The sequence below is a fragment of the Camelus bactrianus genome, chromosome 5 (genome assembly GCF_048773025.1).
Source record: "Camelus bactrianus isolate YW-2024 breed Bactrian camel chromosome 5, ASM4877302v1, whole genome shotgun sequence".
Classification (NCBI taxonomy): domain Eukaryota; kingdom Metazoa; phylum Chordata; class Mammalia; order Artiodactyla; family Camelidae; genus Camelus; species Camelus bactrianus.
The window spans coordinates 47,462,970-47,476,803 of record NC_133543.1 but is presented as its reverse complement, the minus strand read 5'-3'; the positions used below and the strand labels follow the sequence as shown (position 1 = coordinate 47,476,803).

Here is a 13,834-nt window from a genome sequence, read left to right as displayed (position 1 = left end):
CTCAGCCTTTTAGGTAAGCTTGAGTTTCTTTTAATTTCTTTTAAAAAGAGACAGCTTTCTCTTATATATAGGAGAATTTTAGTGGCTTTTATTTCAACAGGTGTTACCTTCAAGATATGCATTAACGATAAACAATGTGCTGTGGCCTTCTAGCCTAACAAAGCGGGAGGGCCCCGAGACCTGAAAATGCTCTGTGCAGAAGAAGAGCAGAGTAGGACGTGCTGGGTGACCGCGATTAGATTGCTTAAGGTAATCTCGCCGCAGGTGTGACTTTCAATTAAATGCTGGGAGTACCATCAAAGTTTGAAAATAGCTTTATTTCAAAACTCAGAAGATTCACTGTGAATCCATGTAGGTATGTGAGAAAGAAGAAAAATCACCCCTATCATAAGTGTGTATTTTATTTTTTTATCTAAAAGATAAACATTTGCAGAGTAGAGTGGAATAATCTAATACATTTATCTTGTGTGTGTGGAGTATTCCATTTTTAGAAATGTTCTGATTTTTATTTTTTTGTAAGAGTATTATACATATAGCCAGTATATAGCTGATTAAAATTTCTCCTGTCCATGACTTAGTCTACATTTTAAAAACAGTGCCGTGAATCCAATGTGAAGTGTATTTTAAAACATGCCCACCTGGATATATTTGGTGCAGTTGTTTTATGTTTTATTTAAGTGTTGTGTAAATTGCTTTCTAGGTTAACTCAAATTATTTTATAAATTTTACTGGAGATATAATTATTAAAGCATCTACCTTTGTGCTAAGTAAAAACTGCAGCTTCCATAAGCAAAATTTGTTGTTAAGCATTTTGAAAGGAGTAAGAATGTTCTACAGGTAGGTAGAGAAGAGAGGCACAGAGTTGATTTCTTCCAGAATGTCTGTAAAACACATTTATTTTCAAAACTTGTATGCTGGCAAATTTAGAACAACTTTAAATTTGTAATTATAAAACTTACCAACCATTTCCTTTTAAGAAGGGCAGAATAATCTGATCAGAATTATTAGCTGTCATACCAGGTTTGGAAGAAAGTTTTATCTTTTATTCTTTTATTTTTTTTTTAATTGAGGTGAAATTCACATAACATAAAATTAACCAAATTAACTATTTTTAGTGTGAAAAATTCAGAGACATTGAGTACATTGTTGTGCAAAAAAAGCTGTGCAACCACCACCTCTATCTGGCTCCAAAACATTTTCTTCACCTCAAAAGGAAACTGTACCCAGTAAGCAGTTGCACCCAGCCTCTAAACCATGTTCTGGCTCCGTGGATTGACCAATTTGGATATTTCATAGCAATGGAATCATACAATATGTGACCTTTCCGGTCTGGCTTCTTTGACCTAGCATAATGTGTTGTGGTTCACCCACATTGTATCATATATCAATATTTCATTCCTTTTTGTGGCTGCATAATATCCCATTGTCTATATATGTATGATAAACAATTTGTTTATCCATTTATCCATTGATGGATATTTGGATTGTTTGTACCTTTTTGCAGTTGTGAATAGTGCTGCTGTGAGCATGTCTATGCATGTATTTATTTAACAGTTTTCAATTATTTTGATACATACCTAGAAATGGAATTGCTGGTCATATAGTAATTCTGTGTTTAACTTTTCAGTGAATTGCAAAAATGTTTTCTAGAGATAGTGAACCATTTTACATTCCCACCAGCAATGTGTAAGAATTCCAATTTTGGGGTAGGGGATGGTATAGCTCAGTGGTAGAGTGTGTGCTTAGCATGAATGAGGTCCTGGGTTCATTCCCCAGCGCCTCCATTAAATAAATAAATAGCTAGCTAGCTAGCTAGATAGCTAGATAGATAAGACAGACAGACAGACTTAATTACCCCCCCAGAGCAAAACAAAATTTAAAAAAAAATTCCAATTTCTCCATATCCTCACCAACATTTATTTTCCATCCTAATGGGTGTGAAAGTGATTTAAAGGAAGCTTTTGGATTAAGTGTGACATGTTCTTCCTTTTGCTGTTAATGGCAAAAAGCCACTACGGTTACGTTTTTGTTAGAGGTTTGTTTCTCAAATAGTCTACTGTTAAAATGACTGTTATGATTTTGATTTCAGCAAATCTTAGAAGTCCTGATTCTTTGAAACCCTCATGATAAGTAGTTGCTTCTGCATTGCTCTAATTATCATAAAATGGAAATCAAACAAACAAAATGAAGAAAATCCCTTTAGAGGGTCTTGGAAACCAACCAGTCAAGGGACTAGTAACCAGGTAACTAGGGATATGCTTCAGAATAACCTGAGGCGCTTTCTGAAGTTCCATGTGCCCAGCCCCATCTTAGGGGATCCTGATTTCGTGGATGAATTCCAGGTGTCTGCTGATGAAGCACCACTGACTTCATTCAGTCTTCTCTTACAGATAAAGAAGCTGGCATTCTTTGGAAGACTTTATTCCATCACAGTTATGGTAGAGAAAATAATTTGAGGGTTTTTTCTCCCCTTCCATCAGAACTCTAGAAATCAGGCTAGGCTGATTCAAGGTGTCAACACGGCTTCATTCTCTTTTGGAAGCTGTAGGGGGTACCCATTTTCTTGCCCTTTCCAGCCTTGAAGGCTGCTCATGGCCCCTTCCTCCACCCTTAAAGCCAGCAATATCTGGTTGAGTCCTTTCCATGCTGCCATTTGTCTGGTTCTCCCTTCTGGCTTCTCTTAAGGACCCTTGTGATTACATTGGATCTAGCAGGATAACCTAAGCTAATTACCTAATTTCAAAGTCAGCTGATTAGCACCCTGAAGTTGTATCTGCAACCTTATTCCCCTTTGCCAGGCAGCCTAATATATTCACAGGTTCTGGGGATTAGGATGTGTACATACATGAGGACTATTATTCTGCTCCCACATCTGTCTTCCCTGTTTGCTTCAATTATGGCAAAGCTTTTCCAGATGAGGTTGGAGAGGGAGGTGAGGTCCTTTATCCTGGAGCCAATGAGAAACCACCAAACAGTTTCAAACAGGAAAGTGATGTGATCTGTTTTACACTTTAACATAATCAGCTACAGGAAGCCTGGGCCTGCCAGCACGAACACTGAGGCTGGCAGGTTGTCAGTGGGGTACCTGTTTGGTCCCCCTGGGTGGTGCAGCTGGGCTCACCTGGTGTTAGAGGCATCTTGATCGTCTCCTTTGGTTGTCTTATCTTAGTACTTTGTGGCAAGGAGCAGGGAAAGACTAGTCTATGTTATGTTGGCTGGACCAGAAGCGCCCCTCATGTTTTCATTATATACTATTTATTAGATATAACCTCCCCTAAGAATTTGGCCTCTTGTTTTATTTTCCTTTCTTTTTCATATACGCTTGTAAACACTTCATGCAACATCAGCTAGAGATACTCCCATTCTCTTTGGAGAAATTCCAGTTACATACAGAATCATAGAAAATCAGAGGCTTAGGAAAGGGGAGATTTGCTCACGTACAGTGTCCTAGTTACATGTTGTCTTTTCCCCTTCCCTTCAATTAGACCTCTGCTAGCTTCTCTCTTAACAGTTTTTAGTCCCTTATCTGCCCCTCCATAGGACAGGGAAATGTTAAGGTGACCCATGCCCTACCCCTTGGCCAGAGTTAACTGCCTACTAAAGACTTCCAACAGCACAGAAGCAAGTACCTAACACCACGGGTACCAGGGACAATACATCTTTGAAGAAAACAGTCTTATTAGTAGGTAGCAGGCTTTTCACTGCAGGTAAATAAAAGGTGGCCAAGCAGCATGTACCTTGTGAAAATGTTGGTTGGAGTCTATTGTATATTCTCCAAAATGAACTTGACTAGGAATTAAGCGCCTCTGTCTTCTTTTTAAAGTTATTCTAGGCTTAGAGTTGATTTAAAATAAATTTCATTAGGTCCTATTAATGTCAATCAAACCTTAACTTAAAAAATAATTTTTAGAAGTTGGGAAATAATTGGATAAAGAAGTCAACACAGAGAATTTTAAATGACTGTGGGTTTGTATTCATGTTAAAAGCAAAATCTTGAAAACAGTGACTCCCCTCGCCCCCCTCTGATTTTCTGCCTAATTACCAAATATATCCACTTTGCTGGAATTGCTTTTAAGAAGAATAGTTTTTAGAAGAGAAGCAGCTCTGTTGGAATGTTTAAATGGAATTCATCCTAAGGGTAAGATTGGTTTCCATGGTGTCTCTTTTATATAGGACCTATTTTCAAGTTCATTATGGTTCCATGAAATGGAAAAAATTATAGAGGGCAGCAGGGAGAAAAAGAAGCCTATCTGTTCCATTGGTTTCTTTTTTTTTTTTTTTTTTTTAACAAAGTGACTTAAGTCTAAGGGGCTTGTCTTCTTATTTCAGATGGGGTCCCCTGCAAGATAACTCTGGCCAGGGCAGTTGGCATTCTTAATGTTTTTCAAACTCATAATCCAGTTATAATCTAGGCCCATTTACCATCTGTAGCCCGAAGTTCTTATGATGCTATTTCCTGAAAGTAAAGATACTGCAGTTCTTACCTACTGCTCTTTACATTGCGTTCCGTGACCCTTTGTCTGAAATCAGCCTGATTCCCTACCGTCTTGATTTCTCTGAATTTAAAGCCAAAAATTAAACAATGCCATAAGAGTACTGTTACCAGAGAATGATACAGTGCGAGGGTCTTCAAAATAGTGTCAAATTTATGGATTACAAAAGACAATGTAATATATATATATGTGTGTGTGTGTGTATATATATATATACCAAAAGAAAAAAAAAGACAATGTAATCCATCAGTCAAGTCATTGAGTTATAGTAAATTTTATCCAAGCTTGCTTAGGATATGTGTAAGAATCTCAGATTCTTTGTACCATAAAGCCAGGCACCCTTTCCAAGTGAGCTTTTTTATCGCGAGGTGATATACCACTCCAAAAGGCTTTGGTGCTATTGATGCTAAGAATAATGAGTAGGCATGTCAGTTCCAGATCTTTATACTGTGACCTAGACCTTAAATGTGGGTCCAGAGAAAAAAAAAGAAAGCAAGCCAGTCTTTTAAACTGTACTATTCAGGGCACTAAAAGTTTATCTTTCAAAATTTTATATGTTTCATTTATTTGTTTTAAGGAAAGCTTATAATTCTGATTTTTTATATTGATGATATATAATTAATGAAAATGTTGATTTTCCTAAGTCCTCTGTGTAGTAAAAGTGCTGGGCATGTGTTTTTATTTATTTACTCTGCAGTATGGCATGCAGCTGTACCAGAATTACATGCATCCATATCAAGGTAGAAGTGGCTGCAGTTCTCAGAGTGTATCACCCATGGTAAGGACCACGTTTTTGAACCTACATTTTCTTTTATATTTACATTACAGTAATCTACAATTACATTCCATTATAAATGTACATTACAGTACATTTCCATTCTTTCCTTTTGGTCAAGTAAAGTAACTTTTTGGTATCATCCTGTCATCATGTTTATTAAACTATTTATTTTGTGATTTCTTTTTTTTAAATGATTGCAGCCTGTGTGATAAAATCACAGTAGTAGAGTATACATGAACTATTCAATCAAAATAGATCATGCTGTATGTTAGAAACAAATTTTAAATATTTGAAAGTGTTATGAGGGTCATTCTGTGTGATTAAAACATTTGAGGATTAGATTTTAATGAGATAATTTATAGAACATTTTCCTTGAGGTTGTAGACGTTTCTTAATGATTGATTTGATTGTAGGTTTATTTATTTCTTTAAATATTAATTCTGGGACTATCACAGCCTAGCATAAAGACGCCATTGTTTTAGAATTTTAAAAGCTACAGTATACACATGTGAGCTCTTTTGCATTCTGGCTTTCTAACAATAAAATTTTTAAAGTTCCAGGTCCTTGAAAAGCATACTGCTCTCTAGGAAACCTAAAAGCCGCAAGCCAAATATAGGTCATGCATTGCAATAAGACTAGTACTGCTTCTCAGATTTATACTAAGTGCCACTTGGATATTTACACACGGATGCATCTTTTCCCTTCTTTGGGACCTAATTTTAATTTCCTGTGCATGAACACAAGAAGTTTATTTCTGAACTTAAAGTTTATGTTCTGCTATTTTTGCTTACGCTTCTTAATATTGAGTACATTAGGGATTCAGATGTGCGTGCCTGTGTTACAAATCAGCTAATGTGCTGCATTTCCCCTTAGGTTAAAAATACGCGTTTCATGTCTGTGACCAAGGAAGGTACATTTCCCGACATGTAACGTAGCAGATATGCTCAGTTCTAGGAATGAGGCATGAAATAATGCTGATTATGAAGCCTGATAGACTCACATGGAAAAAGAACTCCAATTCTGTAGTTAGGTTGCTTTAAGTTATGGAAGAGTAATTTTTCATCTTTGTGTCATATTATTTTTAGCCCTAAAATAAGAAACTAAGGAATGTAATGAATTTTCATAAAAGCAATAGCTTTAAGGTGAGAATTTTTACAGTTTGTCAGCTTACCCTAATCTTTTAATTCATATATATATATATGAATATGAATTTTATTATCTTAATCCTTTCCTAAATCCTTCTAAATTTCTTTTAAAAGAGTCTGAAGTTATTAGGATGAGCATGTTAATAGCAGCCGTGATTTGGAGGCAATTATTGTTTAGGGCCCTCTTAATCATAGGGAAAAAATGTTATAAACTAAGTACTTTCTGGTCTCATCGCTGCCATTAATGGTAAAATTCTTGCCTTTTTCCGTTGAAAGTGATCCTATTGTTGTGTCCATGACAGTTTGGTTAATGTAGCTTTACTTGTTCAAGAGCTTATTTAGGAGAAGACACTCCTTGAGTGAATTTGGCTGTAATCAGGGATTGGAGGGCCTTGGTTTAAGTGTCCGTATGGGGAGGACCTGCCTTGTGTGGCAGTTGACGTGATCGGAGAGAACAGCGTAGAGAATTTTCTCTCTACTCTTCTTAATTTTCACGAAGGAAACTAAGGTTGGGGAGGTATTTGTGTTTACTTTGGTATCTGTGCAGAATCCCATGATAATTTCTTGATGATCATGAAAGAATCAGTGACCTGTATCCTGGATTCCAGTGCCCTTCACTGACCTCTGCTGGTTTTCATCAAGTCACCATGTTTAGGGAGCAACGTGGAAAACTTAATATACTTTGGTTATAGTTTCAAAGGAACAGCATTATCATCTTCTCCAGGGATTCATTTCGAGAAAGGAAATGAGAAAAAGTACCATAGCATAATGAATATCGTTAACTATATATAGCACATAATAGCTACCCCTGATGGGCCTTTGAAATGAGAAACATCAGCAGACATTTCAAGAAGCCAAATATGTTTGGTCCTTTTTAGGGCAAACAAAGGATTCACTTAAAGGAGCATCTGTTAATATGGCCCTGGCTGGAGTAAGAGGATGGGAAAAACCAGTCAACTCAAGTTGTTATTATTTCACACGTTTGACCCTGAGCTAGACATTCCAAACTGCATTTTCTTCCTTGTATTTCCCATCCTGTGTTACATAAAAGACCCCTAGATAGGGCCTGTTCTTTTTTTTACCGTAAGCTTTTTGTGGGACCTTGGCTGAGTCACTGGCATCCTGCAGTATAAAATAAGGGGGACTGTTTATAGTCCCAAGAATCAATTACATCTCTGATGTCCAGTGGTTTCATGTGAAGCTGATAAGAGAACAATATCTGAGGAAATTCTGTGCCCTCTTGTTAAGGACTGGATTGCACATTTATGTAGATCTTTCAAATGGGGTGATGGGGAGTGTGTGGCTACTAGTAGCCACTTAGCTAAGCTGCCTGAAAAGCGTTTCATGTCCCCACCTCACAGAAAGTGTTTGGATCTGATCCCAAGGTGTGGTCTGCATAGTGCAGGGTGTACCCAGGCCTCTTCTCTCTTAAAAAGCGGGGAATACCATTTAGATTGTGAACCCTTTTCTAGGGCTTGCTCTGTTTTTTCCCACCAGAAGAAAGAGCTAGAAAAAGGGACAAATATTTGAGAAATACACTGATTCTGAATGTTATCAACATCACTTTCCTGTGTGAAAGAAATTGAGCTGAAAATGACCTTTTAGTTCGAGTCAGATTTTGTTTCACTTCCATTTCTTTGTCCACCAAAGGTAAACTATTAATTTTTCATCCACCACCTGCCATTCAGTAGAAAACATTTGCTATTTTTTCCTGTGTTTTCCTCTAATGTAGTTAATGAAAATACTTATTTGCATTGTAGACTCCCTACTTATGTCAAGTAATTATGGAACATGGGATCTTGTTTTACATTTTAGTCTGTCATTTCATAGGGGAAAAAAAAGAGTAAGAACACCTGGTTATGTTTATTTTTCTTTCCTGACGATTTTTTTTTATGTGATCAGGACCTCGTGATTACAGAGCCTATCTTGGCATGTGAAGGCAGAGATATTATAAGGATAAAGCTATCATTATGATTGAGATTAGTTACTCTGTGGTGTGGGCAGGTGGAAGCTTTTCATTAATGTCAGCAAAGCAAAAGTGTATCCGACTGGTCCACAGCCCGGCACAGAAGATCACGGGGTGAGAAGGGCAAAGTAAGGTGTGACAGCAAATAGAGATTACAGAGACAGCATCTGGCTGGAAAGAGCAGCTGTCAGTTATAAAGGCTACTGTAACAAATGAAAGATTGCACGCCGGATCTCCAGAAATAAAGATGAACCGTAATAAGACTGTGGACCACTACATACAGTAAGGTTTCAAGAGGAAATAGCAAATGCTAATAAAGTGGGATGTGTAATGCAGTGATAAATGATCCCTCACCCGCCAGCTTTTTTGTGTGGACCAGATTTTATTTCAAACGGACATTTGACTAGAAGCTGTTAGACCAAGCTGGGTACGGCTGAATCCACGTAAAGGGAGAGAAAATGGTCTTAAGTCACAAGTCTCCAGGTCTACATTGGCTCATCCTTTACCATGGGAACTGTGTTTTTTGTGTTGCTCTTCTATTAATGATGAGTGGGGAATAACTATGAAACATTGTCCATGCTGTTTTTGGATGGTTTTTCTTTGGGAGTGTTTTAATTCTTATAAGCTGAGTGACACTCTTGACTGGAGATTTTGACAACTGGTTGGGTTTTGTTTATTTGTTTGTTTTTTAGGATGCATGACTTGGGGTGGTACACTTTTTAAAAAGGTGGTTGCAAAGTAGAGCCCTAAACAAAGAAAATACAAAAATAAGGTTCAGGTTTCGGAGGCTTTCTTTTTACCTTCAGAGAATATGAATACAGAAAGTAATTGGCAAAAAGATGACTTTATTTCTTGTTTAAAATTATATTTGTTTTAAAATGTCTTCCTTTTATATCAGTTCTTCTTTTGTCATTCACACTTGTTTTTGCAGCTCTTATTTTTACCACATTCATACTCACAAGGTGGAAAAATATTCACATATTAAGTCATAGAAATTGTAATATTATGGAGGTATCTGAATTATTTCACTAAATTTCATTTTTTAAGAGGAAAGTTGATGTGATAAACTCAAAATACACATTGTGTTTCATTCCTTTATAAAATATGAGTACTATTTCTTTTTAAAGAAGTACTGAGTCAGTCTGTTACAGCTTTAGTGTGTTGAGTTTAAATAAATAGCTGTTTTATAGGTAGATAGATTTGACATTTAAATGATAATTGATGAACCTCAAAGCATAATAGAGAGATGAACTTGGAAGTAATGGATCTTAGGCAGAAAAAGAGTTATTCCTTTCTAAACTGGTGTTTTTCTGTTTAAATAGAGAATGTGAAGAGATAGGGTTGTTTCAGGGGAAAGACATGCTTACCTTAAAAGCTTTTAATCTCTTTATTCAACACTTAATTCAGTGACCTGAACAAATAACTGTGTAACTTTAACCAAAATATTTTAAAGCACCATTTTCTCTTGAAAATGTTTTGTTAACTTTTTAATTTCCTGCTAGCCACCTTTGGAACCACATCCTAAAATGGAAATGTATTGTCAGCAAAGCACTGAAAGGTAACTTCAAAGATATTTTCATGGTAAAAAAGTGTGTGTGTTTTTTTTCCAGAGAAGTATATCAGAAAATTCCCTGGTAGCAATGGATTTCTCAGGCCAGAAAAGCAGAGTCATAGAAAATCCCACTGAAGCCCTTTCAGTTGCAGTTGAAGAAGGACTAGCATGGAGGGTACGCTTCAGATTCATGTTCTTCAAAACATGTATGATTTGGATTTGTTTCATCCCAGAAGCTGAAATTTGTTTCTTGCTTCCTTGCACAGAAAAAAGGATGTTTACGCCTGGGCACTCACGGTAGCCCCACTGCCTCTTCACAGAGCTCTGCCACGAACATGGGTATGTGTGTGGACGCTTGCTGAGGCTGAACGGGTGGAGGTGTGCATTTCGATGTACTCGCTGAGGGGTTGTGGTGGAAGGTGCGTGATGAAAGCATGGTCGTTCCAAACAAATCTTTGTATTCCTCCACTTTATTTCTTCAGCGATCCACCGGTCCCAACCGTGGTTTCACCACAAAATTTCTAGAGAAGAGGCTCAGCGACTGATTATTCAGCAAGGTCTAGTGGATGGGTGAGTTTGATTCTGAATAGCAGTGATTTTGATTTCTTCTATAATCAGCAATTATTTATTCAAGACAGAGTTATGACTTTGGCTTAATAAAACAGAAGTGACTTTGTTCTGTCGGACGGTTGCCACTGAATCCTAGCAATACCTATGTAATCCCTGCTACATAGTGTGTGCTTGGTATTTGTGCAAAAGGAACAGATAGCTGAGTAGGATGCTCTCTTTTAACCAGTAATTGCTAATATTGGCCATTTGTGCATCTCAGATATTAACTGATGGGGGAAATTGAACTTGTTTTTGGGTGTCAGCATTTTGATTTGAACATATAATTTAATGCGATTGCAAAGTATGGCTTATGCCATGACCATGACATCATCTTATGTGTTATGTATTTTTTAAGTTTGATACAGGGTATGTTAAAGTAAAAAACTGTTTCTTATATATTTAGACTTTTATTTTTTTCTTTCTGTTTACATCGCTATTTTCTTTTCTCTAAATTTTAACAGTTTAAAGTAATAAAACCTATGAAAATAGTACTTTTTTACTCTCATGTTATCTTTTAGTGGGATACCAGGGGAGTTACAGGAGAAATAGGAAATATATAAGATTTATGATCTAATGAATTTTCCTTTTCTCAAATTACTAAGTACTTCAGATACTCTCTATAATACCAGATAAATTCTCTTTCCAAATGGAATTCAAATTAAGGAGGTTGTAATAAAACCAGCAACAATTTAAACAAGTGGTGATGGGATCTTATATCTTCAAGAGTTGGCTTAAGATGATGACAAGATTTCAAGGTGATTTAATACTGACATTTGGATAAAAATGCATCTTCCCCAGGAAGATTATTAATAGCAAGTCAGCATTTCAATAGACTCTAAATAAGAAAAGATTTCCATATACTTCTCTGTGTGGAACATGATCTTTTTAGATGTAAATTTGAATAATCAGCAGAATTACAATTTGGTAAAACCAAGAAAAGAAACAAACCACAAAGAATTTTCAAAATGTTTTGGAGGACTAAAATTTCCCTTATTCCTGGGCCAAGTTTTTATAAATTGAATGAAATAATTGCATAAAGAATGACAGTATCTTTATTTTTTAAATTTTTAATTAAAAAAATTATTTTGGTATTTTTTTGGAAAGATGCGATGATGCCAGGCAGTCCACTAGGTGGCACTAGTGATCTACTTGGGAATGGGGAGAGACTTAGCTTGATTTACCAGTGAAACTCTCTTTTGTCACATCTCCCAGTGATGTAATGTCAGAATCTCACACCACAAATGAAATGGATGATCTCATCAGACATCTGTGATGGCTCAAATTTGGCTGTGTCTTTGCCCAGGCACAGTGAGGTTTCATATTGGAGTCACCAGAGGGGACTCTTTGCACAGTCTGTTTGCCAACAATTAATACAAAGCTGGTTTTGCACTGAATTGCCAGTAAGTAAGAATCCACGCCTGGCAGCATTTTCCTCTTAGGCTGTTAGGCCATGTCTCGTTTTTCCAGCCTACTTCAGAGGCTCTTCTGCTGCGTTCTTCAAGGTTAAAGTACGTGTTGTTTGAGTGTTTCTTTTACTTAAAATATTTTGCTCAAACATTTAATGAATGATTTCAGGATTGATTTTTTAGAATATATTCATTTCTCACTTTCTGTTGTGTATGTAATAGTAGGAACCAGAATCAAAAGAAAGGATCCAGTGTAGAAGGGGGGGTTAAAATGATTTCATTCTAAATAATTTCCTCTTTTCAGACTCTTAACATGACCCAGAAGTTAAAGTAACGATATGCTAATGCCCCATGCTCTGTACCACAGAGTTACATGTGAATACCCAGGTTCCCGGTGGAAGAAGGACCAGCACTAATCACTGATGCCAGCATAGTGGTTATCATGAGCAAATGATCTGACAAATAGCTGTATATTTCTCCTGTTAAAATTAAATTAGCTCTGATGACAATTTTATAGTATAAGATTATGTTATACTATATTTTTACCATATTGGATAATCCTATCATTAAATTCACGGTAAAGGGAAACTGGCTACATTTATGAATATACTTCCTAGACTTGGTACATGCTGTATTTCTATGAGTAAATGTAGAGACATTGAAATTCCTTCTCTCTCTTTAGAGTTTTCTTGGTACGGGATAGTCAGAGTAATCCCAAAACTTTCGTACTGTCAATGAGTCATGGACAAAAAATAAAGCACTTTCAAATTATACCAGTAAGTAATTTGTGATTTCATATTTGTATGTTAGAGATGGTCTTAATGCATAAGCTTTTTGAAAGTTTAGTTTTCTTTGGTTCTTTTATTAAATATAATTTGGGAACTTGTACTTTGACTAGAGTTAAGTTTGACAGAAATGGCTTTATGAGTCTGGATTAATATAATAAATACAGGAATTGTAAAAATTAAATTTCTCTTTTCCCATGAAATATAATTTGGTAGTATTGTATAGACCCCATGCCACCTATTGTTAAAAGGCCACAGAACATTCTTTCTCCTGGATTCTACTAGTGGTTCTTTAAAAACCATTATTTTAGAGCCCTTTCTCCTCTCCTGCCCCCAAAATGTTTGCGGTTTTTTTTTGGTAGTTTTGTTTTTAATCATTATGGATCGGTACACAGGTGCTGCAGAACTGGAGATAATTTAAACTATTCTGAGCACACTTTAAAAATTTCTGTAATTCTACTTCTGATTGGCACAACTTGTTTTGGGTTTTTTTTTTGCTGCTTCTGCTACTTTTGTGTGTGTGTGTATATTGGAACCAGATAGTGTAGAACCGAGATCCAGTCTCCTTTCAGGAAAGTATTACATGAGATTGCTAAATTGCTAGTGTTTTTTTTTGTTGTTTTTTTTTTTGAATGGCCTCTTTTTAGAATTATTCCAAGTCCACATGAAGTATCTTCCCTACTTCACTGATTTTGTGAGTGATATCCCTGGGAAATAAGAATTGTTAATAACAGAAAATCTCATTGCAAAAAAAAAGCCCTGTCATCCTGTTAACCTAATGTTTGGTTGCTCCAGAATCAATTTACTGATTTCAATTATGGTGAATATTCACTTTTAATATACTAAGTGAGGCTTTAGTTAGACAACAATTAGAAATGAAAATCAATTTCTGTAGGTGGGAGCATTAACGTCTTTGGTTTACTTTTATGCTGAATAGTGCAGATTTCTCACTGTAGACTGTATTGATTGAGAATCGTCATACTGTTCTGATTCCAGAACATTAGGAGAAGTAGAAAGTAGAGCCACACTGCTTACCTTAGGATCTGATGATATTTCTTTTAGATGCAAGTGAAGTTATAAAAAGAAGTGAACATGCCATA

General features: G+C 36.2%; 1 protein-coding gene across 4 annotated transcripts in view; it reads left to right on the top strand.

Annotated features, from left to right (window-relative positions):
- The window catches only part of GRB14 (growth factor receptor bound protein 14), a 104,872-nt gene that overhangs the window by 90,522 nt on the left and 516 nt on the right, over positions 1-13,834 (top strand). For 3 of the 4 annotated variants that reach the window (XM_074363798.1, XM_010971391.3, XM_010971392.3), the window contains 6 exons: positions 154-249; positions 5,191-5,271; positions 9,993-10,109; positions 10,201-10,273; positions 10,417-10,504; positions 12,632-12,725. In XM_074363798.1, coding sequence (XP_074219899.1) covers positions 154-249; positions 5,191-5,271; positions 9,993-10,109; positions 10,201-10,273; positions 10,417-10,504; positions 12,632-12,725 — 549 coding nt within the window. The remainder of the gene's footprint in view (positions 1-153; positions 250-5,190; positions 5,272-9,992; positions 10,110-10,200; positions 10,274-10,416; positions 10,505-12,631; positions 12,726-13,834) is intronic. The other variant, XM_074363799.1, reaches the window with a different exon arrangement.